This window comes from Mustela lutreola, chromosome 2 (assembly GCF_030435805.1).
Source record: "Mustela lutreola isolate mMusLut2 chromosome 2, mMusLut2.pri, whole genome shotgun sequence".
Classification (NCBI taxonomy): Eukaryota; Metazoa; Chordata; class Mammalia; order Carnivora; family Mustelidae; genus Mustela; species Mustela lutreola.
In genome coordinates, this window is record NC_081291.1 from 223,303,942 (window position 1) to 223,331,294 (window position 27,353).

Sequence of the window (27,353 nt, forward strand, 5' to 3'; positions counted from 1 at the left end):
ACCGCATGGGAGGGGGTGGCCTCCCAAGTGGACGCCATGAAAGCAGTGTCCAGCCCTGGTTGGCACAAACGCTGTCCCAGCCTGTGTACCCAGGCTTTCTGGTTGGGTGTCCTAAACACCCCATAGATCTGTCCCCTTCTCTGTCGTCCCACTGTAGAGACAGCGGGCACTGCTTGAACCCCAGAGATAGCCACCTGCCCCCACTGCCTCTGCCCCCGGAACCATCTGTCCCCTCTGTCCACCACCCAGAGAGGCCTTCCTGAAGACCCTTCAGAGGAGGGGATGGGGTCAGTGGCCTACAGGACCATCGTACTGCTCTCTCTGCTCGATTGTGTGCTTGAAACCCAACACAGCAAAATGGGAAAGCAGGCCCATGAGCAAAGACAAAACCCCCACAACAGATGCTCGGATTGTTTCCAAGCTGCCAGAAGGCGATTACAGTCCCCAAGTCAACCTGCTGCCAAGCCAGCTGCACACCTTCCCAGAGGAGATATCCATCCCAGCACTCCCTGTTGACCTGGGCCACCTCCCCAGGCAGGTCCCCACCCTGCTCCTCTGTCTGACCCTGGACTGCCCTTGTAGCACCTGTGTCCCCCTCTGGCCCACAGACCATGAGCAGGGGACAGGCAGACAAGGCTTGTAGTGGGAGCTCTGGAAGGGGTCTTCCTTGGGGTTGATGTGCAGGTGTTTGGGATGTTTCTGCAGTTGGTGCAGACAACCAGATTGGGCAAGTTCTGGGCCAGGGAAGGCAGGCAGGGGTCTCCCAAGATGTCTGCAAGCCAACCTCCATGCCACAGCCTTCCAGAAGACCCCCAGGCAAGAGTTGGGTGGTTCTGAGGCCTTGGTAGATGTACCTGGTGGGGACCTGACCTTGGTGGAGGGGAGGGGGGCAAGCCAGCTGAGAAGCAGGTGGAGACCCACGGTCCCTTCTCCACCCCAGCGAAGATCAGGAGGTCTGTTCTCTGGAGGGGCCAAGCAGTGTGTCTGCACCTGAGAACACCACCAACAGTTGAGACAGGGGCTTCTCCCTGAAGAAGCCAGGTGTCCAGGTCAGCACAGGCTCCCCTTCTTTGTTCAGCTCCAGACAAAAGATGGGAAGACTCTTCCCTTGAGTCTGAACAGCCGAAAAGGACAATGGTCCTGGGGACTCCCCCAGCAAGTGGCCCGGCAAGGTCACTCTGCGAGGCTCAATAACCTGTCGCCTCACAGAGGTTTCACTGCTTAACCACAACGGTCAACATTCCCCAGACATCCCTCCAACATGACCAAGAGCCAGACAAACAGAAAGAAAGAAAGATGAGTGGATGAAAGAAGAGGCTGGGAACAGAGGAGAGAAGGTTAGATAGTAAACGAAACTTGAGATCCGTAGGGAGACGGGTCCTCTGTTCAGGAAACAAGAACAGGACTCTGTCAAAAGGAACATCCAGAGAATCAAAACCTTGTCCGCAGAGAGAACTTCACACAAGGTTGGGATATCAGGGGAAGGAAATCTCTCTGAAAGTAGAGCAGAAATGAGCTGGAAAATAGGAAAGTACAGACAATACACAGAGGTGGTCAGCCCAGGATCCAAGGTTTAAAGGACAGGCGCTCCCAGAAGAGGGAAGGAGAGAGCAGAGAAGAAGAAGTCCTTGGGGAAACAATTCAAGAACTTGCCCCAGGCGGAACACACACACAACGGCACTGGGAGGCTGCAACGTGTGCCCAGCACAGCTGCGGGAAGCAGACCCACTGACACACCTCCTGGTGGAATTCTGCAACCGCTGGGAAAGGAAGATTCTACAGGCTTCTGGAGAGAGGATATTGGGTGGTGTGCAAATGGTGAGGAATCGGTAGTGACTTTGACTTCTCAAGAGCAACACTGGAAGCCATAGAACAATGGAATGAACATACCTCTGCGATTCTATAGCAAGATGCTTTCTAACTAAAATTCTATATGCAGCAGATGTCCATGCGGGCATCAGGATAGAGCAATGTCAATTCAAACACATGCAGAGCCTCCCAAAATGGCTCCATGAGTGCTTCAACAGGAATATTCTAGAGCACTTGCCCCACCCAGATTTGGGAACTGGTGGAGGTGAGATGCACAAAGGACGCTGGTGGGGACAGAGGTCCTAAGATGACAGGTGCACACCTGATGGTGATGGCAGTATCCACACTGGGGCAGCGGGCTCCGGGCACCGTCTGAGGGCTGTCCCCAGCCAGACGTTGTCCCCGCCATTGTTCCGTCTTCATAGTCTGAGGGCAGACAGCCAGGTGACTGGCCCCGATTGTTATCTGGCCCGAATTGGCTTCACTGTGACCAATGAACCTCCTTTTCTCCTCTGTGATTACAGGACGTATATATTTATCCTGTGTCTCCTACACTCCTGACATAAGAGCTTCTAAAACCCTGGGGATTTCCCGCTGTATAGGGCTGAGAGGAGCACCTTGAGTTATTCAGAGCAAGCCCCTTTCAACCACACCTGAGGGTATGTCAGTGAGATGACTCTTGGGGGCTGGGGGACTGGTCACCAGAACCAACCAGTGATCAGAGAGTGGGAGCTCTGAGCCACCCCCAACCTCAGAGAGAGTCAAGGGACTGAGGCTGAACTGGCTACAAACGGCTGGCAACTTAATCCATCGTTCTAACAGGACGGAACCCCATCAAAATCCTAAACACAGGGGTTTGGCATGCTCCCGGGTCGGTGAATACACTCACCTGCCACCACGAGGACAGAGAGCTTCTGTACTTGGGACCCTTCCGGACCTTGCCCTCTGGACCTCTTCACCTGGCTGTCCCTCTGCAGCCTTTATCATACCCTTTATAATAAATCAGTAAGGAAAGTTCTTCCCTGAGTTCTGCGAGCTGTCCTAGCACATTATCAATCCTGAGCGGGGGAGTGGTGGGAACGCCCCCAAATGTGGCCAAGTCGGACAGAAGTGTGGGGGACCTGCGGCCCCACTACTGTGACTGGCAGCTGAGGTCGAGGCAGTCCTGTGGGGCTGAGCCCTGAACCTGTGGAGTCAGACCCTGACTGGGTAATTAGAGTCAGAATTGAATTAAATCGTTGCACACCCAGCTGGTGTTGGAGAATCGGTTGGTGTGGGGAACACATCTGGGCACTTTTTTTTTTTTTTTAAAGATTTTATTTATTTATCAGAGAGAGAGAAGGGGAGAGAGTGAGCACAGGCAGACAGAATGGCAGGCAGAGGCAGAGGGAGAAGCAGGCTCCCCGCTGAGCAAGGAGCCCGATGTGGGACTCGATCCCAGGACGCTGGGATCATGACCTGAGCCTAAGGCAGCTGCTTAACCAACTGAGCCACCCAGGTGTCCCCATCTGGGCACTTGATGTCAGAAAACATTCAATGTTTTCTCTGTAGTTGGGACATGAGTTTGATCATCTGAGAGCCAGAGGGGGCCCTCAGTTTGCTTGGCAGCAGGACAAACCAGCCCAGTCCTCAATTATATGCCTGCCTGATGTCTAGGACCTGCCCACACCATAGCCCGGCTGGCTTGCCTCCCAGTAAGGGACTGGTGGCGGCTTTAAAACATGTCGGCACATTCTTTGATACCCATTTGTTCAAGAAGGGGAGCTTCATTCCTCTCCCCTTGAGTGCAGGCTGAACCGAGCTTCTTGTTTCTAGTGAGTAGAATGTGCTAGAAGAGCCATGGGTGACTCCTGAGGTTGGGTCATGAGAAGCACCATGGCTTTCCCCTTGGATGGCATTCTCTGGGGGAAGCCAGCCCCATGTTTGAGGACATGGAAGCGGAGCAGTGCCATTGCAGGAGCAGCCCCTCCTGCCCCGTTCGGGCCAGCGGATGATACAGCCACCCTCATGGGAGATCCTGTACCAGAAAGACCCCGTGGAGCTGCTCTCCAAGCCCTGGATCTCAGAAACCATGAGATCGTAAAGGGGTATCACTTTACAGTCCTCCGAGTTTCAGGGTACTTGGTTACGAAGGTCTCCCTGAGAGCCGGCAGCTGTCGGGGGGACAGGCGGACTGTGGCCCAGGGACCATTCCAGCTCTGCAAGAGCCTCAATCCAGTAGTGGCTCCAGTGGCCTTTCCTTGCCCAGTGATCTTTGTGTTTGCCACTTTTAGCTTTGCACCGCAAAACCATGCATTTTTAAGCTCATACACAAGCCCACAGACACATAGGTAAAACTAGAAGAAAAGCAAGAAAATGGTGAAAGAAAATATCATCATATTGATTATCCTGGAGGGCACATCGACGTCCGGCTCACACTCTCTACCCTGGACACCGTGCCTGCTGCGTTCGAACTTTCGCAGGTAAACAAGACGTGCGGTCTGTCCACGCTCTTCTCATCCCCGGCCCCTGCCCCTCGCCAGTCCCCAGACTTGCTCTTTCTCAATATTCCACACAATGGAATGATTTTGTTTTGTTTTTTGGGTAAAAAAACATTTTAAATGTTGTTAGTTTCCTTCTTTATTCGTTATTATCATTATCATTTGTGATAAAAATCTTTAGCGTTAGTTTTTTTTTTTTTTTAAGATTTTATTTGTTTATCGGGAGGAAGCATGCACAGGGGTGGGGAGAGGCGCAGAGGGGGAGGTGGAGGGAAAGCCTCGCAAGCAGACTCCAAGCTGAGCCCAGAGCCTGCCGTGGGGCTCAGCCCTGCCCCGCTGAGATCCCGACCTGAGCTAAAACCGAGATTGGATGCTGGGCCCACTGTGCCACGAGGCACCGGGGCGTGGGCTTCAAGGGTACGGTGCAGAGTTGTGAGCAAGTGCCCGTAGGACCGGGGTGCTCCAGGACTCCTCCTGCGGATCGGACCCCTGCCAGCCCTTTGACCAATACCTCCCGGTTTTTCCTACCGCAACGATGGAATCTTTACAGGCCAACCTTTTATCAGAACATAATACAGATAAGGAACGCGCACAGAGCAGACACCCCTTGTCACCGCTGCGCTCAGGAAATGCAATGTTCCCTGTGTGCCAAAACTCCTCGTGGCTAACTGGGCCTTTCCAATCGCCAGTCCTGGGTCAGGGCTCCTACAGGGTGGGTCCCCCCTTTGGGGGTCCCTACTCACAAGAGGGTAGGAAGGTGCCACCACGACTGACCCAGGGACCACGTAAGGTAGAGACCATTGTCCTGACGCCACAGGACGGTGTGCAAGTTTTCCAAGGGTCCCACGGATGTTCACTGAAGCAGGCATGAACGCGTGAAGCCTGGCTTGGCGCTTGCTCCCGGCACCCTAACTGAGCACCGCGGCTCTCCGCGGTCCCCGCTGAAGCCTGAAGGCCCTTCCTGGCTGCCTGAACAGGACGGAGGGGAACTTGGGCGCCTGCCACCAACTTCTTGAAAAGCAAAGTTAACGCAGACCGGGCCTAGACCTGCAAATACTTCGCAGGACCTGGCAGGGGACGGACGGTCTGTACGCGCTCGGAACGCTTGGCGGCAGGTGCGGTTGGCCCCCGGACTCGCGGCGCCGCCTGTGCGTCCGCCGCCGCGTTTCTAAATTGAAACAACGCGGCCGGGTCGCTCCGAGGTCGCAGAACCCCTCGCGGTGGCGGTGCCGCCCGGTGTCGTCCAAGCGGGGCCCGGAACCGCCTCGCGGCCGCCCTCTCCGCCCCTGCCCGCGCCCCCGGCCGGTGACCTCACACGTGGCGCGGGGCGGGGACAACGGCGCGGGGCGGGCCCGGCGACAGTGCGCGGCCCCGGCAGGAGCGAGCGCGGCCCGTCTCGGCGCCGCCATGGCCACCGTGGACCTGGAGAAGCTGCGAATGTCCGGGGCCGGCAAGGCCATCGGCGTGCTGACCAGCGGCGGAGATGCGCAAGGTGGGCGGGGGCGCGGGCGCTTGGCCGGGCGGGGGGACACTGCGGGGGGGTCTGCCTGTCCCTCGGCCCCTCCCGGCGCCCCCGCCCCCCTCGGCCGCGATCCGGGGGGCGCGCGGCGGCCTGCGCTCCAGCCTGCGCCCCCGGTGCCGCTCATCCTGGCCCCGTGCGGGTCCCCATGTCGGCGCCGGCGCCCTCCCGGCTCCCCGCCGGCGCGCTCGAGCAGCCGGCGGACGTGCCGCCCGCCACGACCTCCGCGCCCCGCCCCCGGCCGCCGGGGGTGTGTCTGCGCGGCCGCGGTGGCCCGGGACGCGCGCGGGTGGCGGCGTCACTCCGGCGCCCTCGCCCCACCCCCCGGCCGGCCGCCCGCCCCCCGCCCCTCTTGCCGGGCCGCACGTGCCAGGACCCCGTTTCCTGGAGCTCACGATGCGCGGAGGTGCCCGGGACTGGGCAGGTGCCCCACCCGCAGGCCCGGGAGCCCCGCTCTTCCTGGTTCGCACCCGCTACCCGGGCCGTCGTGCTTCCCCGAACCTCCGACGCTGCACCCCTTCCCTCTCCTCCTCCACCCCGGCTGGCGGGGCTGGGGCTGGCAGGCGCACCCAGAACAGCCCTTCTGTCTGGGGCCTCGCTGGATCGGGGGAGGTGCGCTGGGTGGGGTTTGGGGAATTTTCCGTGCTCAGACGTGCGCACTCCCTTTGTACAGGCGAAGCCAGCGGTCCGGGGGGCCTGCACCGTCGGGTCGGGGGGTTCCCCACGCAGGGGCTTGGTCTGGTCCTGAGTGCTGCCCTCCAGTGCCTCTGGCCTGGGGGGCCGCTGCGGCACCGGGCTTGCTCAGCCCGCACAGCTCCACTGCACACCCTGACCCCTGCACCCTGCACCCCGGGGGGACCTCAGGTAACCGGAAGGGAGAGCCCTGCAGGGATGGGCCGGGCCTGCCTCCTTCCAGATCAGGAAGCGCAGACACATCCCTCTGCTTCTCTCTCAGGCCCCGGCTCCCCATTCCTCCTCGGGAAGCAGGGAAGAGCTGGGAGGAGGAGCCCAGAAGGGTGGAGTTAGCGGCTGTCCGGTGCTGCCCTGCACAGGGGCCATCTTGCAATTTGCCCCCAGCCCTCTGGGCGTGGCACGGCTGGGTGGGTGGAGGGTCCGGGAGGAAGGGCGCTGCCAGCCGGGACAGGTGGGCCACGTGAGAGCAGAGCCTGTGTGAGCGGCCGGAGCTGTCTGATGCGGAGCCAGGGCAGCGGTGGCCTTGGAGGGAAGCTGCAGGGCCTAGCTGGTGTCCTGGGGGCCAGCAGTGGAGCCTTGTGGAGTGTAATTCCTGAACCCAGTCCGTGGGTGCAAGCCCTGGGCTGGCTCGCCCTCTTGCCAGCTCCGCCCCCACGATCTGGCCCAGATGGTGGGTTCTCGGTTTAGGGGTCCCAAAGGCCGAGCTCACAGGGACCGTGTAGGTGCCGGGCTGACAGCACTACGGGGAGTGGGGACTTTGGGGTGCACTTCCCGGATGCTACATTCTGCTGTTGTTGGAGTGCGGGAAAAGCACCTCCTCGTGCAGGGAGGGCCAGGCCCCGTCATGGTTGGGCCGTGACCTGCGTGCTGACTTGACCCAAGTGCGTCCCTTGGGGCCATGGTTTCGCCTTCTGGAAACGGGAAGGGGCGAGAGCATCCTTGGCTGGTGGAGGGAAGGTGGCAGGGGAGGACTTGGTGCCCAAGTAACGAGAAGACTAAGAAAGAGTGGGACCTGCCCCCCACTTCTCCCCCAGGTCCCCGCAGGCGGGACTTAGCTCTCGCCCTCCGCGCGTCTTCTCAGCCCACAATTAAAGTTGTTCCCTGAGCCCAGTGTCACCGTGTGACCGCCACTTTCTCACACATTTGTTTTCTGGGGCCGAGGAGGAAAGATTGCGTGAGGACGCGGACCTCAGGCAGAGGTGTGGTTGCTGTCTCTGCACCCACTGCAGCGAGGGTCGAGGGTCCTGGGGGGGGTCTGGCAGCTGCGGCTTTCTCGGCTTTCTCGGGCTCGCTCTTGCTCTCCTGACCCCGCCCGGGGCCTGGGGCCTGTGGCTGCCGCCTAGGGTTTATTTTGAGAAAGAAAAGCAGATTAAAGGGAAGTCAAAAGGCTCTTTTAAGAAGCAGCTTACAGTGAGGTTGTGAACAAGGGAAGCCAGGCCTCGGCCGTGTGCCCCAGCAGCCGGCCCGGTGCCCTTCAGTCCTGCTCTGAAAATCACACCGGCCCGGAACGCGGTCTGCACCGGGAGCAGGAGCTCGGGGCCGCCACTCTCCAGGGCCCCAGACAAGCGCATCGCAGGCCCGGGAGATGATCATGACTTCAGGGGTGGCCTGCCCGGTGGCACACACAGCTGGGGGCCACCAGAGAGACCTCCAGTCCCACGGTGGGCGTCGGTCCCTGGCCCTGCCCTCCCACCCCACAGCACCCCTCCCGCCCCCCGTGCTCTCTGTCCTCACCTCCCGGGCCAGAGCTGGGGCTTGGACCTTGAGCTCACCGTGGGCCCAAAAGGACCTCGCCCTGAGTTGGGAGAGAGTGGAAAGCCTGGGCTGGTGTAGGTCTGGGGGCTGCGGTGGGGCAGGGGGGTTTCCTGCCGTCTCCTCTCCCTTGCCACCCCCCCCCCCCCCCCCCGGGCTGGGAGCTGGGCTCCTGCCTCAGGGTCATTCTCTGCTTCTCCCCCTCGGGGGATCGTGAGACGCGATGATTCCTGTAGAAATAAGATTCTCTTGCTAAAGTCAAGAGCATAAGTGGCCAGTGTGGCCAGCTCAGGTCCCGGGTGGCCTGTGTGCTCTGTCCCCCGCGATGTCTTGGGTGCCCCTGCCCCTGGAACCCCTGGCATTGGACCTCAGCTGTAGGACTCTTGGCTGCTGGGTGGGGACGAGGAGGGGTCGGGCTGCCACTGCCTTATCCGAGGGGCTCCCGCAGGCCCCCTGCCCTCCCTCTGGGACTCGGGCTTCTCCTCTGTAGAACGGGGATAGTGGGCAGCGTCCCGTCTGCTCTCCGGGGACCCCGTGCCGGGAGCCTGCACGTGGGCGGGGCTGTGTGCTGGGCTCCCGCTCAGGTGCTCCACGCAGCCCTGTGACCTGCCCTGTCCCCCCCGGGCCCTGCCTTCTAGGCTGCAGACCTGAGAGACTTGTGTAACCAGGGCAGGGGCCTAGAGTCCTCACGTCGGGGCCCCAGGTGGAGCGCACATGCGGTGAGGGACCCTGGAAGCCACGTGCTCCCGCAGGTCGCCGGAGCAAGAGGCCCTGCCTGCCTACCCCAGCTCAGGGGGACCAGAGGGCAGGGGCTCAGGGGTGTGTGGGGGGGTCTGCCGGGTGGCCTGTGTGGGAGTGGATGCGGCCATGAAGGGTCCAGAACGTTCACACTCACCTGGTCCCTGGCTTGGGTTCTGCTTTAACCCCAGGGGCCCCTTCTTTCTGATGCTCCGGAGCTCAGAGCCCGCCGGTGGTTCACCTGCGCCTGGCCAGCCCCCCCGCGGTGGGACCTCGAACTCCGAGCTCGGTGCCCCCCGAGACGCAGGGGGGTCCCGGGTCCCGACCTGTGTGTGCCTCCGCTGACGGGTGTTGCCCTGACCTCTCGCAGGTATGAACGCGGCTGTCAGAGCTGTGACGCGCATGGGCATTTACGTGGGAGCCAAAGTCTTCCTCATCTACGAGGTAAGGCGTGGGGTGGCTCTCGGACCCCCACGGGGGTCTGGGCCAGCTGTGCACCGGGGCCAGCGTGTCGGGGGAGGACGGGCCCCTGACCATGGCTCACGGTTCAGAGCAGGGATGGGGCCGTGGAGGCCGGTCACGACATGATGGATGGGGAGGGGCTGGGCCCCGGCTCTGGGGTGCAGGTGTCGGGCCCACCCTGGGTGCTTGTGGGGAGGGCCGTGGCCCTTGAGGTGCAGGATGGGGGGAGTCTGGGGGGAGGCTGTGGCCCTCGGAGGCCCGGGACCTCATCCCCACTCGTCTTTCCAGCCCCGTCCTCAGACCCCGGCCTTCCTGCCCCCTTCAGCACGCAGGGGGCAGACGGTGTCCCGAGTGCCCGTAGTGACAGAGGAGCGCGCCGGCGCTCTCGCTCTGTCGTGTTCCGGCTGAGCGCTGCCCCTTCGCCTTGCCCCCACCCCACCCCCATCCCTGTCTCGGTTTGAGGCTCACCCTCCAGCCTGCGGGTGCCCACGGCCACACGGGGCACCGGCTCGCACACGGAATGTTGCCTTGTGGTTTTTGGCTGTTGTGTTACTTTGTTTTCACTTTTTACATAAACTGTAATGAGTTTCCTGGCCTCCCTCCCCTGCCTTTGGGCTGCTGGTGCGGATGTCTGGGGGTGTCTGAGTACGAGAACCAGCGAGCAGGTGGGCAGGCCTCCCTCTGCAGACCAGGCTGGCAGAGTCTCAGGAGCTGGGCGGTGGGGGGCCCACACCGGTAATGGTCTAGAACCTTCTAGGGGACAGGGAAGAGTCTCCAGGGACTGGCAGTTTCCATGGACAGGGAGGGCTGGGTCCTGCCCGGGCTCCCCGAGCCGGTATACATGGGACAGGTGCGTCTTCCCTTCCGTGAGTGTGACCTCTGTTTCTTCGGCTAAGCGGGGATGTTTGGGCACATAAGCCCTTGCAACATGGTGAGTGATGGCACGTGTCACAGTCCCGAAACCCGGAAGGTTGGAATTGGCCCAGGAGCCAACACCGGACCTCAGGGCTCAGAGGTGACACAGGGAGCTGCGCAGGGCTGGGCCTGCGTGAGGGCTGGAGAGGGTGGAGGGTTGGGGGCAGAGGGGCAGGGCGACACAGTGGGTAGAGGTATGCAGAGACATTCTAGAAGTTTCCAAGGCTAGACTGACTCCAGCTGAGCGGCCCAGCCACAGCCGTGTCTCCGGGGACGCAGGGTGCACAGTGGGGCAGGGGCTGGCACTGAGCTTGGGCTCTGCGCCCAGTTCTGGGCTTCCGCGGGCGGGGAGCTGCCTGTTTGCGGCTGCCTGCCCCGGGCAGTGCTAGCTGTGGGTTTTCAGGTCGTTTTCTTGCTTTTTTTGGTACCTGGGTTGGGGGGGAGGGGCTGGCTTCTGTCCTAGCGGCAGAAAATTCCTGAGGGAGATGGGGGGAGGGGAGGGGGGGAAGGGGAGGGTCCTGACCTAACCTAAGTGGAAGAAAGCAGCCTGGTGGTCCCTCAGGTCCCCTTGTGGCCCTGAGAGCCTTGTCCAGTTCTGGTTCTTGGCTCCTGACCCCACCCCCAGCGCCAGGAGTGGGAGGCCCCGCAAGCCCAGGCGATGGACAGCAAGGGTGAACCCCGAGGGGAGGAGGCAGAGTGTGGAGCAGATACGCAGAGCCAAACTGGGCTCCCGCCCCAGGCAGGACAGTGGCTCATTCCCTGTGTCCCTGGTGGGGCCCAGAGGGCTGCAGGAAGGAGGTGGCCCTGCTGCTCTCAGCGTGGTGGTGCCGTGTCTTTCCACTGTTCATCAACGCACATGACCTGTGTCCAGACCCTGTGAAAAAACCCTGCAGTTCGGGAGGGCTGGGCCGTATGGCGGGGAAATGGGCAAGAAGCTGGAACCCACCTCCTCCCAGAGGCCGTCCAGGTAGCTGACGTCCCGGGGAATCCCAGTACAGCCACCGCAGGCACTGCCACACCATCAGAATGGAGCCTGGCATGGCCCAGCGCTGCGGGGGCAAGTGCCCGACCCCCGGCCTCTTCGCCGCTTGGCGGGGCGGTGGCCGTGAGCGCACAGGGCGGTGCAGCGACCCCGGAGCATCACTCGGACACAGCTAAGACCTGTGTGTGTCCCTAGCAGCAGCATTTGTAAACCTCGAGCTGGAGACCGCCCGCATGGCCCCCGTCGTGGACAGATCACAAGCCCATGGGACTGTGGGCTGACCAGGGCACAGCAGCGGCCACACACCCCTGCACGTGGCTTGTGGGCCTCTCAGACCCCGGGCTGAGCCAGACACAAGGAGCAGACCCTCGGGCTGTCTTTCGTGTGGCCTGTCGGTAGTCCTAGGAGGCAGGACAGCAGCGTCTTCGGTGGGAGGCTCCTGGGCAGAGGGACGCTGGGTGCTGGGCCGGTTACATTTCTGGTCTCGGTGACTCGGCGCGCGTGGCCCCAGAGCTCCTCAAGCCGGCCACCTGCCCCGGAGCTCCTCAAGCCGGCCACCTCTGTCGCGTGTCCGTTCTGTAGGAAATAGGCTTGCCAACCCTGCAGAAGGTCTTCTGGAAGGGCCAGTGGGGGGCCCTGGGCTTGGGGAGCCTTGGCGGCCAGGACCTTCCAGTCAGATGGGGTCTGGGGAGGATGTTCCGGGCCCTGCTCCCTGCCGGCGGTGCTGTGCGCGCTGGGCTCATGCCTGTCCCCCGGTTCCAGGGCTATGAGGGCCTCGTGGAAGGCGGCGAGAACATCAAGCAGGCCAACTGGCTCAGCGTCTCCAACATCATTCAGCTGGTAAGGCTTGCGCGGGGTGGCCCCGTCGTGCCCAAGGGCGTGTGCTCTGTGCACACCCACACGTGCACACGTGCAGAAACGCACACGAACACCGTCCCGCAGCGGGCGGGCTCCAGGCTGACCTGGCCAGCGGCTGCTCCAGGGTGCTGGGGACAGGATGGCTCTGGAAGGTCCCTGCTCCGAGATCGCTCTGGGTCTTCAGCGAAGGGTGGGGAGGGAGGACAGGCCCCGCTGGGAAAGGTGTGCCACGGCCCCCGAGCGGCCTCTGCCACCCTCCAGCTCCGGCTCCTCATGCCAGGCTTCCCGGGCACCGAGGCAGCGGGCAAGCCGGCGTCTACAATGACACGGACAGAGCACCCCGCTTGGGCCGGGGGTCCTGAGCAGAGGTGGTCTTGGGACCTCGTCCGACCCAGAGCCGGGTTGTGTGGGCACTCGTCACCTGTTTGTCCTGCCAGTGGCAGATGCCTGTGTGCTCAGGTGGCAGGTGGCCGGCCATCGCGTGAGCCACCAGGCGGTCAGCAAGGGCGGTGGGGGGCCAAGAGCCAGACCCTGGTGCCGAGCGCGGCCCACCCCTCCTGCCCAGGGCGGGCGTTCCGATGGAGCTCGCTCCCCCAGGTGCCGTGGGGGCCACTTTGTCGTCCTTGTGGTGGTCAGTCCCTGGGGACGTGGATGAGCCTCCTTCTGGGGCTTCACCAGACACCGGCCCTCTGCCAGCCCGGCCGTGTCCTGGGCTGGGGCTGTGGCTTGGTCGTAGACCTTGTCCTCCACCCCAGGGGTCTAGGGAGGGCGTCCCATAGGCCTTAGACCCCGATCGGGCCATTTACTCTGCCCTAACCCTGTGTGTGAGGACGCCCATGGCCTCTGTTCTGAGCGAGTGGCCCTGGGGACGGGGCTTTAGGCCGAGCACTAAGCTGGGCTGTGGAGCAGCGTCGAAGATAAGGCAGGGGGAGGGGGGAGCCCAGAGCACAGAGGCGGGGGGCAGGGGGATCGAGGGAGGAGGCAACAGAGGGGCAGGACAGAGAAGGAGGGACAGGAGGGGACAGATGGGCAGAGGGCGCCAGAGGGGTTCCTGGGAGGAAAGCTGAGCATTTGCAGGCGCCGCTGGGAGGCGCTTTGCCATCCCTGTCTCTGCCGGAGGCACCCAGGGGGCAGAGGAAGGATTTGGTCTTTGCCCTCAGGGCAGTGCTGCTCCGCCAGCCCCTGTAAGTCTGGGGCCCAGGCCGGCCTGGTGGGTCTCACAAGCCCGTGGTAGGACACGGGGCACCCTGCTGTCCGGATCTGGCCGGAACACAGTGGGCTCGCAGGTGCGTGCCCTGAGCCACATCCCGGGGGTGCCCCTGACCCATGCCGGCCGGGGTTGCGCTGATGAAGACATGCTTTTGCAGCTGACGGAGCTCCTTGTGTTTGTGGCTGCAGTGTGTGTGCATGCGCGTCTGTGTGTCTGCATCTCTGCGTGTGCACGTGTGTGTGCACACCTACATCTCTGCGTGTCTGTGCACGTGTGTGTGTGGTTGTGTGTGCACATCTGTGTCTCTGTGTGCGTCTGTGTATGCATGTGCGTGTGTCAGATTTCGGAGCCTTCCCTCCCCACCACCTTGAATGTGCGGAGCCTGGCATGTAGCTTGCTTCTCCGGGTCGTGAGAGCAGGGAGGACCCTGGGAGGTGGGGCCTCTGCCCTGGCTTCCAGAGAAGCCCTTGAACTCGTCCGTCTCTCCTGGTTCTGCGAGATCCAGCAACCCCTTGCTGCCTGTCCTGGGGTCCCCCGGTGTCCCCGCGCACCCCAAGGGCTGTGTCATCTGTGCAGGGCGGCACCATCATCGGCAGTGCGCGCTGCAAGGCCTTTACCACTCGGGAGGGCCGGCGGGCGGCGGCTTACAACCTGGTGCAGCGCGGCATCACCAACCTGTGCGTCATCGGCGGCGACGGCAGCCTCACGGGCGCCAACATCTTCCGCAACGAGTGGGGCAGCCTGCTGGAGGAGCTGGTGGCCGCAGGTGGGTCTGGGGCCCGGCACGGAGCGGCCGGGGTTGTGGGAACAGGCGGGGCGAGGCCATGAGGCCGTGAATCGGCGGGAGGTGTCTCGCCGCTGGCGGAGAGCGGTGGGCCCGGCGCAGCCCAAGGTCAGGGCATTGCAGGCCTTCTGGCCACTAGTGAGGACGTCCGTGTGTGAGCCCAAGGCCTCTGGGGACGTGGTGCTGGGGATCTGCAGGCAGCGCCTGTGCTTCTGGGCATGGACAGCCATTTCCCGGTGACACCCTGGGCTGTGTGTACATGGCCTGTCCATAACTGATGCCCGGACGTGGGTTTTGGACCTTGTCAGCTTGAGGATGTGGAGCCCCAAGATTGCCGGTCCGATGTTGACTTACTTAGCCCTTCTGGGATCTGGAGAGCAGGGGTGCCATCTCCTAGCCTCCCTGGGAGGCCTCTCAGGCCCAGCCTCTGCCGTTTACCGCCACAGCCCTGCTACAGGACCCGGGGACTAGGCGGGGGACCTGCGTGGGATGGGGGGCCCTGCGGCTGGGGGGCTGGGTGTGGGTGCCCCGGGGCCGGGGCCTCATGCTGGCCGCTCGCCCAGGCAAGATCTCGGAGAGCACGGCGCAGACGTACTCACACCTGAGCATCGCGGGGCTGGTGGGCTCCATCGACAACGACTTCTGCGGCACCGACATGACCATCGGCACAGACTCGGCCCTGCACCGCATCATGGAGGTCATCGACGCCATCACCACCACGGCCCAGAGGTGAGCGAGGCCGCGCACCCCCTCCCCTCGGGGCAGGCGGCTCCGGGGCTGAGGCTGCAGTTCTGCGGGGTCTACGGGGTCTGCGGGGGCCCCGGCTTTGCACGCGGTCTCTGTGAGGCTGCCTGGCGACCCTGGGGTGGGGTGCACCCCTCGGGGGCGTGCAGACTCCTGGCCAGGGACGGTCAGGCCCAGGGAAGGTGAGGGGCCCAGAGCAGTGAGGGCAGATCTGTGGAAACCAGCCCAGAGGCGGGCGAACTCAGGCATGGGTGGCCTTTAGGAAGAGACCCAGCCGCCCTGGGTGTGGGTCTGTCCTTGGGCTGCTTCTGAGTCAGCTGGGTCGCTGGGGCATTTCTAGGGGAGGGCTGGGGCAGTGGGCAGCGTGGCCGTGGGCAGCGTGGCCCTGCTCCCGTGCCCCGCGGCCGTTCTGCGGGGCCAGGCCGTGCACGCAGCTCACTGTGGCGCGTACGGACGCCTTCCACCCTGTTCTGTGTCCACAGCCACCAGAGGACCTTTGTGCTGGAGGTGATGGGACGGCACTGCGGGTAAGGGGGCTGCCGCCTTTCGCGGGGGACGGGCTGCCGGGGAGCAGGAGTCGGGGTGAGGCGCGTAGCAGGTGCTGGCTTCCTGCCCGAGGGGTGAGAGTTCGAGGCGTGATGAGTCCCGGTCTGGAGGCTGGATGAGGCTCCGAGCTGTACCTCCCCGGGCCCCGGAGTTTGGACCGTGGTGCTGGGCTACACCCGGCCACCCCCGGCAGCGCCCAACCCTCCGCTCTCCTAGGTACCTGGCCCTGGTGTCCGCCCTGGCCTCGGGGGCCGACTGGCTGTTCATCCCCGAGGCTCCACCTGAGGACGGCTGGGAGTACTTGATGTGTGAGCGGCTGGGTGAGGTGAGCGACTGTCCTGTCCCGGAGGGTCCTTCCACGAGCCCTGTGGCAGCACAGGACCGGTGTCCCCAGGGCGCGTCCCCGGGTAGAGAAGGCAGAGGATAAAGCTTGGGACACTGCGCCAGGCTCCGCTTTTTGGGGTCAGTGCTGACATGGGGAGGGAGCGGGTCACGGTCGTGCTGGCTTCCTGGGGGCCATGGCCACTGAGCCTGGGCCAGGGGAAGTGGCCTTCTGAAGACGGGTGGACGGGACACGGGCAGTGACCCCAGCGGTGAGGCCCCAAGCAGGCTGTCGGGGCAGGAGAGGGCGGAGAGGCGGCTGGGGGCTGAGGCCTGGTCCGGGGAACAAGCGGAGTATTTGGGAGTATCTGGGCCCCTCGGGATGGAGTCGGGGTGCCAATGAGGAGCGGGTAGACCCTTGCCCTGTGGACGCCCAACGTGTCCAACCTAGGTTGGCCCCTCAGCCAGCCCGGGGCTCAGTGGTGCCCAGGAGGGCCCCAGGGTGGGGAGGGCGCCTTCAGATCAAGGGGCTGTGGTCGGGACTTGAGGCGGGGGGACCCCTGAAGTAGAGCCGTGAAGTTCACACTCAGGCTGGGGCTGTGCCCCAGGGTGAGCACCGAGGCTGCGCGGGGGCGTGGCCCTGTCTTCAGTTCCGGCGCCCTCGGAGAGACGGGTGGGCCCAGGGCGGCGCTCCGTGTCCCTTCCCCACGGATGGGGGCGGCGTCCTCCTGTCCACTGCCCACGCTGCCCGCCACTGTGCTGCATCTCTGCCCAGTCCCAGTGAGGCCCCGGGCAGGGCCTGGCCAAAGGCCCATGTTCTGTCCGTGCGTGGAGTCCTTTCCTTCAGCGGGGCCCGTGGCCTTGACCCTGCGGAGTGGGGCTCAGTAGCATGGTCCCTGGCTGACCTTGGCCTCGGCTCCCTCACTGCGAACGCGGGGCCAGGCCTTTCCGGCTCCCGGCTCTGAGGGCGCCCCCCTCCCCTGCTGTCCCCAACCCCCCGCTCCCCAGCCTGTCCCCACCCCCAGGAGGGCCCCCACCCCGGCTGGTGTAGACTGCGGGCCCCGGAGCGTGGACCCCAGGGACGGCGTGGGTTGCTGCGGGTCGGGGGCCGGCGTCTGCGGGTGACGGCCGGGCCCCGGGGCCTCTCTGCTGCAGACGCGGAGCCGGGGGTCCCGACTCAACATCATCATCATCGCCGAGGGCGCCATCGACCGCCACGGGAAGCCCATCTCCTCCCGCTACGTGAAGGACGTGAGTTTTGGGGGGGGCTGGGTGACGTGGGCTGGGTGAGGCCTCGGTGGGGGTGGCCCCTTATCTCCAGTCCTCAAGGGCTCTAGCTGGGGCCCGCGGACAGAGGGTGCTTCCTCGTTCCCAACGATAGCCAGATGTGGGGCGGGCACGCCGGGGCTCCCTGAGTCGGCTGGCCCCTGAGGCCGAGGGGCCCCACATTTGCTGGGAGCACCCCCCCAGCTTCTTGTCTCCAATCAGAACGTGTTCCCTGCAGGGCAGGTCCACCCCCATCCCGGAGGCCAAGTCCTGGCCCCCAGCAACATCCCCGTGACCGGGCCCTTGCCCCTGCTGGCCCTTTGGTGACCGTGACCCCCACCGAGTGCAGGACTCAACAGCCAAAAAACTGACTCTGGAGTGGGGAGGGGCTTCCGTATGACCTCCAGCCATCCGCTACACCCCACCCCAGGGCCCTGGTCCCCGGCCTCTTGAGTGGGCACAGGCCCCAGGAGCCTCTGTGCTCCCTTTCATGGGCCGTCCAGCTTCTGTGTCCCCACCGAGTCTGCGCTCAGGGCCCAGAGCCATTAGGCCTGGGGGATCCTGACCCGAGGGGCTAGACCATGGCCACAGGCTGCGGGGACACGGCCACGCACACCCACAAGGGAAACGCCGACGGTCACACGGTGGCTGTACACACAAACTCACACTGTGGGAACGGAGCTGGCACTGCGGGGACCCCGGGGGCATGGACACCCTGACATCCCTGAGGATGGGGAGCGGCGAGGACCGGGGCTGGGGGCCTGTGGGGCGGGCACTGACCCCGAGGACCCCCTCCTCTCTCCCGATGAGCAGCTGGTGGTCCAGAGGCTGGGCTTTGACACGCGTGTGACTGTGCTGGGCCACGTGCAGAGGGGAGGGACCCCTTCGGCGTTCGACCGCATCCTGGTAGGTGGGGCTGGGCTCTGGCCCTGGGTGTGTGCGGTGGGTGAGTGTGGTGGTCAGGTCCTTGCCGCTGCTGGTCTCAGGGACTGAGGCGTGGCCCCTCTGTTTCTCTCTGTGGCGAGCAATGTGGGCCTGGGGTCCCATCCCCACCCCATACCTCAGCAACCTTGGTGCCAGCCCCTCCGCGGTGGCCCTTGGCAGGTCTCTAGGAAGAGAGGGGGTGCACAGGGGCAAGGCGCACGGCTCAGCCCTGCTAGGGTCTGATGTCGGGTGGTCTAAGCCCGGCACCATAGCTCCTAGGGTCTGGGGGTGCAGAGGCCTGGACTGCGGCCTGAACGCTGTCGCTGTCCTGATCCCTGCTGGGTTCCCCGGTCCTCTGCCAAGTGGGAATCCTGTGCCACCAAATGGGGACAGGGTCAGGGGCCCAGAAAGGCCCCATGGATGGTAAAGTGCCCTCCTATGGGGGCTGGTCACCCTGGGCCTGGGGCCTGCGGCGAGCTGCACCTGCCTTCCCCGGGAGGCCCCGGTGTGGTGTCTCCCTGCCGCCACCCCCCCAGTCAGTCCCACACGGAGCAGCAGGGACACTGACCCACCCGGCTGGGTGCTTTCTGCCCCCGCCCCCGTGAGACTACAGGGGTGAGGTCAGGAGAGCCCCCTGAGGGTTTCCGGACGGCAGGGCTGCCCGTCCACCGAGCCTGGGGGCAGAGATGGGGACGGCTCCGGGTCTCCCCTCCACCCCGCAAGAGAACGGATGGGGCTGCCGGTGTGAGGGGCCGGTGGCAGATGTGAGACGCCTGGGTCAGTCTGGGGGCAGGTCGAGCAGCAGCATTTTGTGCTGCTCCTGAGCCCCTGCCCCCAGGGCCACCCCTGCACACCGTGGGCGGCACCGTCGGCGAAGAGCCCAAGCTCAGGGACCCCGATTCCCCCTAGTGAGCTGCCCCAGCTTCCGTCAGGCTGTGCCTGTCGGGGGGCCGAGCCTTCCTCGTAGGGCTGTCTGAGCCCCCAGAGGGGCTCTTGTGCGTGGTGGTTGCATGAGGTCAGTTCCGGTACCACCTGTTCTAGAAGCTTCGACCGTGTGTGTGTGTGTGTGTGTGTCGGGGGCAGGACCCTGAGGCTGAGGGCGCAGAGACCTGGGGTGCATGGTGTGGGCCCAGAGCCGAGAAGGGTCATGTGCACATGGCTTGTTGGGGGGGTGGTGCCCCTGCTTGAGAGCCGCCCGCCCCTGTCCCCGCTCAGAGCAGCAAGATGGGCATGGAGGCCGTCATGGCGCTGCTGGAGGCCACGCCGGACACGCAGGCCTGCGTGGTCAGCCTGTCGGGGAACCAGTCCGTGCGGCTGCCCCTCATGGAGTGTGTGCAGGTGGTAAGTACTGGTCTGCCCGGGGCGGGCCAGGCGGGGAGGCCCAGGGAGATGCCCTGCTCTGCGCTGCCGGCCCCCTTGCCCACAGCCCCCCTGGTCCTCCCCGGGGCCTCTGAGGGGCCCCCACCCAGCGGGCCCAGGCCCAGGCCCCTCCCCACCCCGTCGCCCTCGGGGTCCTGCTGCTGCTGTTACCTGTGGCCCCCTCCTGTCCTGGCCGCAGTCCTCGGGTCGGAGAGGGGGGCGGGAGCATGTCCCCGAGGTGGGACGTCCCCGAGAGAGGAATGGGAGCTGCAGAGCAGGGGTGGCGGGTCGCGAGTCTCCTGGAGCTTTGTCCCTGGCCTGACCTGGGCTGGGCAGGGGAGGGGTTTGAGGTAGGCTGGCAGTGGGGGCAGTGGGTGGCCAGAGCCACTGTGTGAACTCTGCAGACGTTGGGGGGACACTTGGCGAGGCTCGGGGGGGGGGCAGAGGGAGTGGGGACGCTGGCCCTGGTCTGCAGGTGGCAGGAGAGTCCCGGGGGCCTGGCGGGGCCCCAGGGAGCTGAGGGACGGGGAAGACCTGGGGGCCACCCGGTCTCAGCCGGCTCTCCCGACTGCGGCCTTGACAGTGACCGTGGCCCGGCAGGTGCAGGACAGGCCACCGAGTGGGGCGGGCACCGTGCGTGTGCACGTGTGTGTGTGCACGTGTGTGTGTGCGTGTGCGTGTGCGCCAGCCTTCTCCAGCCTGTGCTTCTCGTCTCCGTTAAGACAAAGGAGGTGCAAAAGGCCATGGACGAGAAGAGGTTCGACGAGGCCATCCAGCTCCGCGGCAGGTGAGGGCCTCGCGGGGCCTGGAGCCGGAGTGGCTGTCTGGTCGCCGGGCCCACCGCGCACCCCTGCATGGCTCGCACATGGCTGTGCCTGCAGAGGTGAAGCTGCGCATCTCTCCCGAGACTCTTCCTGCTGAGCGTGTGGCCAAGCATTGTGGAGTGGAACAGCAGGAACGGGGGCTCAGCGGTCCCTGTGACTGGGAAGCAGACAGGCCGTGGGGTGGACGGGAGCTGCCTGCAGGGCAGAGGAGAGAGGGCAGCCCGGGTGGGGTCTGTCCATAGAAGGAGGTGGTGGGGGCAGGCCTGGAGGGGCTGGGGGAAACTGGACCTTTAGCTCTGACTTCCCTGGCCGCGCCTCCTGCCGGCTCCGAGCTGCCCACCCGCCCGGCTGGGTGCAGGGCGCTTGCTTGGCTGAGGGGTGAGGCCGAGGGCTGCGGGCTGCACGGCGCAGACTGGCTTCCTTTGCAGGAGCTTTGAGAACAACTGGAACATTTACAAGCTGCTTGCGCACCAGAAACTCTCCAAAGAGAAGGTGAGGTCACTCACCGCCGCCGCTTCCGCGAGCCTGGCCCGCTGCTGGGGTCTGCCCCGGCTCTGCCTGTGGGTTGGGGTCCACCCTGGGGGCCCGTGTGCCCACGCCTGTCTGGGTTCTGAGCTGTGAGCCGAGAGGCTTGACCAGCAGGTCCGAGACAGCCGGTGTCTGGGCCTGGAGGTGACCTTGGCCGCTTGCTTAGCCAACAGCTGAATGAAGTTAAGTCAGGTCCGGGGGTTTAAGTCAGGACAGAAGGAATCTAAAATAGCTAATAGTCTCATGGCGTGGGCTTTCTCCAAAACATGTTCTGATGCCCCGGGGACGAGGAAGGGGTCCCGTGGAGACTGTCCTAGACCACGGGATCCCGGCCCCCATTCGTCCCGGGTCTGGTCAGGGAGGGATCGGCCGCACCTGCGCGCCAGCCGAGTGGTCTCCCCGCCTGGAACTGCTGCAGGGGGACCGAGTCTGGGCGGCAGGGCTGTGTTGCCAGGACCCACGAGAGCCACGCTGCCTGGAGAGCTGCTGGCCGGCCACATGTGGCCATGGAGCACTAGGGACGCGGTGCCCGGCGGGGTGGGCTGTGTGTGCCTGGCATGTGCCAGACTCCGGGCACACGGTCAGGAAGCTGGCCGCTGGGAGTTGGTTGAGGTGACATTGGTTCGTCAGGTTAAGCCAACCGTGCTCCTAAAGCTAGTGTCACCTGCTTCTTTGCACTTTTAACGTGGCTCCTGGAAAACTTCCATGACATCCGTGGCTGCCTTTGCTGTGCGTCTGTGCTGCTCGCCCTGCGCATGGGGCACCGGCTGCCCTGAGCCCAGAGTGGGGGGTGATGGCTGGAAGCTTCTAGATAGGCTCTGATGCCGGCTGGCGCCTGCACTGCTGTCCCCCACTGCCGCGCTTGGCTGGGAGCCCCCACTGTCCCACGGAAGCCGGTAGCTGCGGTCCGGCGGGTCCCCTCACCACGCTGGGTCTGGCCCTGAGGCTTGCGAGACCCGGGCCCGGTGCCGGGAGACGCGCTCTTGCTGACCTCTGTCTGGCTCCGCCAGTTCCTTCCCAGCCCTGTGCTCACCTTCCTGTCCCCTCTCCTTCTCGAAGACCAACTTCTCTCTGGCCATCCTGAATGTGGGCGCCCCGGCGGCCGGCATGAACGCGGCGGTGCGCTCGGCCGTGCGGTCCGGCATCTCCCAGGGCCACACGGTGTACGTCGTGCACGATGGCTTTGAGGGACTGGCCAAGGGTCAGGTAGGTGTGGCCGTGCGGGCGCGGTGGCATGTGTGGGAGTCGTGTGACCGCCCCCAGCTTGCTCACAGAGAACAAGGACTGTGCCTTTCGAACAAGGCACAAAGTCAGGGTGATGGCCCCGGTCGGGTCCCTGAAGAAGGCAGCGGGGAAGGTCCTCGGGAGAGGGTTAGCTCCCCCGGTGGGGCCCCAGACCGCGTCTGGTCCTCGGGAGAGGGTTAGCTCCCTCGGTGGGGCCCCAGACCACGTCTGGCCTGCAGTGCCCTACTCAGTGCCCAGCACAGCCCGCTGGTCCCGCGTGGATGGGCTCGCACTGAGCATGGGCCCGTCGCCTGAGGAGGAAGGGTGCCCGGCCTGTCCCCTGAGGCTGCACCTCCCCCGCTTCCCCGCAGGTGCAAGAAGTGAGTTGGCACGACGTGGCCGGCTGGCTGGGCCGGGGCGGCTCCATGCTGGGGACCAAGAGGTGAGCTGCTGGCTGAGGGCCCGGGCTCCCTGGCCACCGTGGGCAGCTGGGGGAGGGAAACACAGCAGGCTTGGTCGGGGGAGGTGGCTGCAAGGGGACGCTCGCCCCGTGGCCGGGAACTGAGTCCCGACTTCTGGCTGGTGGACCTCCTGCCTGCCCCTTCGTGGCTGAGAGCTGACCGAGGTCACCTGTGCAGGGAGAGCTGCCCGGGTGGCCCTGCGCCTGTGGAGGACATCCCGTCGGGCAGGAAGTGGGCTCCGGGGGGCGGGAGACGAGGGCCGCCCCTCCCCCCCAGCAGGGGCTCGGGCCTCTTTGTCCCACTGTGGGCCCCGCACGTCCCCGGTGCCGAGCCTCTTCCACCTCCAACTGGGGACACAGCATGTCGCCCGCGGTCGCCCGCGGCCTGCTGCCGTGTTGGCGGGTCCTCGTAGCCTGCGTGTGGTGCCATGTTCATCTGGTTTTCGTGCGCCGCAGGACGCTGCCCAAGAGCTACCTGGAGAAGATCGTGGAGAACATCCGCGCCCACAACATCCACGCCCTGCTGGTCATCGGCGGCTTCGAGGTGAGGGCCGCGGCGGGGCACCAGCTCGGGGCGGGGACGCCGGAGGGTCGTCCCTGCCGGAAGCCCCGCGTGCGGGGAAGTCCACGGGTCAGCCGCACGCACGGGGCCACGGGCACGGGGTTCAGTGTTGGCTTCACGATGTGCAGATTGACGCGGGCACCGGGTGCTGGTTGGGGGGGGCGGGCGGGGGACGGAGGGGAGCGGCGGGGGAGGCGCAGCAGCTCCTGGTCGGCGGGCGGCCCGGGGTGCCGAGCCCCATGGCCCCCTCGCCTGTTCCCCCTCCCTGCTGTGGCCTTGCCCCGCCTGTGAGCTGGGGTCCCTTGTGCAGCTCCCGGGCGGGGTTCTGAGCATCTCAGCTGCCCGCTGGGGGGACCCGGTGCTCAGGCTCCCTGTAAACGACGCCTGTCTTGCCCTTTCCCGGAGCGGCCCCAGTCCCCTGCCACCGGCACCAGGTGGATGGGGCCACAGCAGGGCGGGTACCTTCTTCCTGTCCTTGGAGTCCAGCTTCCCCGGCTGACGGCCGCACAGCTGGCTGGGTGGGGTGCCGCCTGGTCGCGGCCCTGGGGGAGGGAGCAGGTGGGTCCCGCGCCCCCATCCCAGGCACACAGTGGGTCAGCTGGGTGGGAGGGCCAGGGACGCCCGGCCTGGGAGCCCACCTGCCCCTTGCGGCCGCAGCCTAGCCTCACGGGCATCCCTGAGCCCCTGGCGCCCGCCCGTGCACCCCCAGGCCTACGAGGGCGTGCTGCAGCTGGTGGAGGCCCGCGGGCGCTACGAGGAGCTGTGCATTGTCATGTGCGTGGTCCCCGCCACCATCAGCAACAACGTCCCTGGCACCGACTTCAGCCTGGGCTCCGACACCGCGGTCAACGCTGCCATGGAGGTAGGACGCTGCCTCCCCCCATCCCCCGCGTGGGTGGGACGCAGGAGGACACGGCGTGGCCCTGGGAGGGAGGAGCGGCAGGAAGGAAGGCCTCGTGGGTGGCCCGCAGGTCTGTGGGCGGGGCTGATGCCCGTGTGGAGGGGGCCGTGGTCCTGTCCCGTGAACAGCCACACATGGGTGTGGGATAGTCCAGGCCCCTGGTTGGGATGTGGGAGGGTGTGTGCCTGCCCAGAGCTCCGTGGGGGCCTCCCCGGGACTCTCACCCCATCCATGACCCTCCGTGAACCCGCTGGGGTCAGCACCTGTATGTGGGGGCGTCTTGGGCTGAGCTGAGCGGCTCCTGTGTGATACTACAGTCAGGAGAAGAGAGAACAAACGAGTCTACAGGGTCCGCTGACCCGGGGACCCCATGATCTTCACCTCACACCCTGCCATCTCTCCGCCGTGGGCTGCCCGCGGCTCCTTACCAGCACCTGACACGGTCCTGTTTTCTTTGCCTCGATGACGGCAAGAATGGCATTCTGTTTAATTTAGAGCTCTGATTTCGGGTGAAGAGGAACTTTTTTCTCTGTTTATTACCCATTGGAAGATTTTATGGAAAAATTCCCTTTTCCTGTTTTTTGCCCGTTTTTCTCTTGCTGAGTTTTTTATTTGTAATTGCTCTTTACATATGTAGGCTATCGATTCTTTGGCAAACATGAGAGCATTTTCCTCCACTTTGCTGGTTGTCTCTTACTTGGGGTTTAAACTCATGGTTCAGCCCCCAGTCACCTGCTGGTCTCTTACTTGGGGTTGAAGCTCGTGGTTCACCTGCTGGTTTTTCTTTTCTCAGATTTTTAATGTTACAATTTCCTTTTCAAACTCTGAAACTTTTGGGTAAGAATTATCCTATGTCACATCGTTGTTGGCACCTACAGAATGTGGGCATCGTGTCACTTGGTCCCCTGTTCCCACAATCCTGTGGCGGCTGGGGTGCGGGTCCCCTGTTCCCGTGACCCCACGGTTCCGCTGACCGCTAAGCAAGGGAAGGCCGGGTGTTTCCCAGGCCCAACGTCAGAGCCTTTTAGCCGCACCCTGGCCTGCACCCAGCAGGTGCTGCTGACTCTCCTGTCTCCCTGCGGGCACAGTGGCCCTGGCTGAGGACCCTGCTTCAGATGGCCCTGTGGAGAGTGTGTGGGAAGGCTGTGACCCCCGGGCACGGCGGGGCACGGGGCCATCCTGGCATCCGCCCCTCCACAGTGCACTCTGGGGAGCGCCCTGGGGCCCCGGGGAAGGCCCTGACCGCCTCCGTCCTCCAGAGCTGTGACCGCATCAAGCAGTCGGCCTCGGGGACCAAGCGCCGTGTGTTCATCGTGGAGACCATGGGCGGCTACTGCGGCTACCTGGCCACGGTGACCGGCATTGCGGTGGGAGCCGATGCTGCCTATGTCTTCGAGGATCCTTTCAACATCCAAGACTTGAAAGTGAGCTGAGCCCCCAGCCCATCTCCCGCAGCGGACCCCGCAGTGGGGCTGGGTGGGGTTCTGCAGACCCACGTAGCCCCCCTCACCCTGGGTCTACTCTGTGGCCGCCATGGCCTCCTGGCCCAGCCCTGTCCCTGGGACCCTGCCAGCAGCTGCAGGCGTCCCCACGGCCCCGGTCACACAAGCTCCAGGACGGTCCCCGGCCACACGGCGGCCGACTCCCTGCTCACCCTTCACGTCCCCCGTCTGCTCAGGCCAACGTGGAGCACATGACGGAGAAGATGAAGACCGACATCCAGCGGGGCCTCGTGCTGCGGTGAGGCTGCTGCGGGCGGGGGTCTGGGCGGGAGGGGGTCTGCCCGAGCCACGGTGGGCTTCGCGACGGGGCTGCGGAGGGGCCGCTGGGCAGAGCCGGGCCAGACGGGCCTCGCCAGGGGCGCCGTGCCCTCTCCCAGAACTGGTCTGTGGCCCGGCAGGGGGTCAGTGTCTGGGACCAGACCCCGGCCGCCTCCCACGTAACTCGGGCCGGGCCCCTCCTTCCAGAAACGAGAAGTGCCACGAACACTACACCACCGAGTTTCTGTACAACCTGTACTCCTCGGAGGGCAAGGGCGTGTTTGACTGTAGGACCAACGTTCTGGGCCACCTGCAGCAGGTACGGGCCGGGGGCACGGCTCCGGGCTCGGCCTCCTCCCGGGGGGCACGGCAGGGTGCGGGCCCTTCCTTGTTCACAGCCTCACGCGGCGCCCTGGTCGCAGGCCACGGGCCGCTTCCCGCGCGTGCCCGGATCCCTCGGTGCAGTGAGGGGGGCGAGGCGCCTGTCCCCCGAGTCCTTAGTGCTGAGAAGGGGCCGGCCCGGTCCCCTCCCTCCGGGGGGCCTGCCAGCAGCCCGAGCTGTGGGTTCTCAGCCCACGTGGGGGCCCCCCTCTCCAGGGGTCTACGCACTCGCCGGGGATGGGCCCCCAAAGGCCGCCCAGCTAGGGGAGCCCGCCAGCCCCTGGAGGTGGTTCTCGGGCCGGATTCGGGGTGGAGAACGAGGGAGCGGATGGGAAATGGGGTGCGGCGTGGTGGGGCTCCCCTGGCGTCACGGTGGGGCCGGGCTGCTGGCAGTGCCCACCTGTCTCGTCCCCGCTGCGTTTCCAGGGCGGGGCCCCGACCCCCTTTGACCGGAACTATGGGACCAAGCTTGGGGTGAAGGCCATGCTCTGGATGTCGGAGAAGCTGCGGGCCGTCTACCGCAATGGTGCGTGGCAGGACGGGGTGGCGGCCCTGGGCCCGACCTTGCCCTCTGCCAGGACCCAGGGTTCAGGGCCACCAACCAGAGCCTGTGTCCCCAGGGCGGGTGTTTGCCAACGCCCCGGACTCGGCCTGCGTCATCGGCCTGCGGAAGAAGGCGGTGGCCTTCAGCCCCGTCACCGAGCTCAAGAAGGACACGGACTTTGAGTGAGCGCCTCAGAGACAGCGGGGGGCGGCCCTGACCCCGCAGGTGGCCCCGTCCCCGTGCCCGGGACCACCCCTGTGCCCCCCTCGCCCAGCCGGCCTGTCCCGGGAGCAGATGCGGGAGGGATGGGGGCGGCCGTGCTCTGGGGCCGGGTCCCGCGGGGGCTGCCGTCCTGCTGTGGCCCCTGAGCCCCGCCCCCCGCCCCCCCTGCAGGCACCGCATGCCCCGGGAGCAGTGGTGGCTGAACCTGCGGCTGATGCTGAAGATGCTGGCCCACTACCGCATCAGCATGGCCGACTACGTGTCCGGGGAGCTGGAGCACGTCACCCGCCGCAGCCTCAGCATCGACAAGGGCTTCTGAGGCCGCCTGTCCTCCCTCCCGGGAGCCTGCGGGCGGCGGCGGGCGGGGGCTGCAGCCTTCTTGGTCCTGGCTGTGCCCCTGCTGTCCGCCAGGCTCTCTGACAGCACTGAGGCCCCTGGATGCCCACCTTCTGGTCTAGGGGGGCGTGGGGGCACCCGTGCGGGGTCACCGCTCCCCGTGGGCCTCGCTGGGCCAGCTGTGTGCGCTGGGCACCATGCAGCACAGAGCTTGCCACTTTTTCTAGAAATAAAATCCCCCTGACTGTG

At 65.2% G+C, this 27,353-nt stretch overlaps 1 protein-coding gene across 1 annotated transcript; it reads left to right on the forward strand.

The window, feature by feature from the left end:
• The first annotated feature begins 5,623 nt into the window (after positions 1–5,623).
• Positions 5,624–27,353, forward strand: PFKL (phosphofructokinase, liver type). The gene is made up of 22 exons (XM_059164893.1): positions 5,624–5,781; positions 9,362–9,435; positions 12,113–12,190; positions 13,995–14,184; positions 14,766–14,931; positions 15,429–15,473; positions 15,709–15,817; positions 16,969–17,064; positions 17,893–17,985; positions 19,219–19,344; positions 20,085–20,149; positions 20,615–20,678; positions 21,774–21,920; positions 22,310–22,380; positions 22,855–22,942; positions 23,670–23,822; positions 25,121–25,285; positions 25,540–25,601; positions 25,829–25,940; positions 26,429–26,528; positions 26,623–26,728; positions 26,940–27,353. Exons 1-22 carry the CDS (start codon positions 5,697–5,699, stop codon positions 27,085–27,087), a joined length of 2,343 nt encoding a protein of 780 aa, XP_059020876.1. The 5' UTR covers positions 5,624–5,696; the 3' UTR covers positions 27,088–27,353.

What these genes read in the sequence shown, in the direction of transcription:
- PFKL (XM_059164893.1), top strand. Translation starts at nt 5,697, where the DNA reads ATGGCCACCGTGGACCTGGAGAAGCTGCGAATGTCCGGGGCCGGCAAG. An exon ending in CGGCGTTCGACCGCATCCTG is followed by an intron (nt 17,986 to 19,218) that starts GTAGGTGGGGCT and finishes GTCCCCGCTCAG; the next exon opens with AGCAGCAAGATGGGCATGGA. An exon ending in AGGGACTGGCCAAGGGTCAG is followed by an intron (nt 21,921 to 22,309) that starts GTAGGTGTGGCC and finishes GCTTCCCCGCAG; the next exon opens with GTGCAAGAAGTGAGTTGGCA.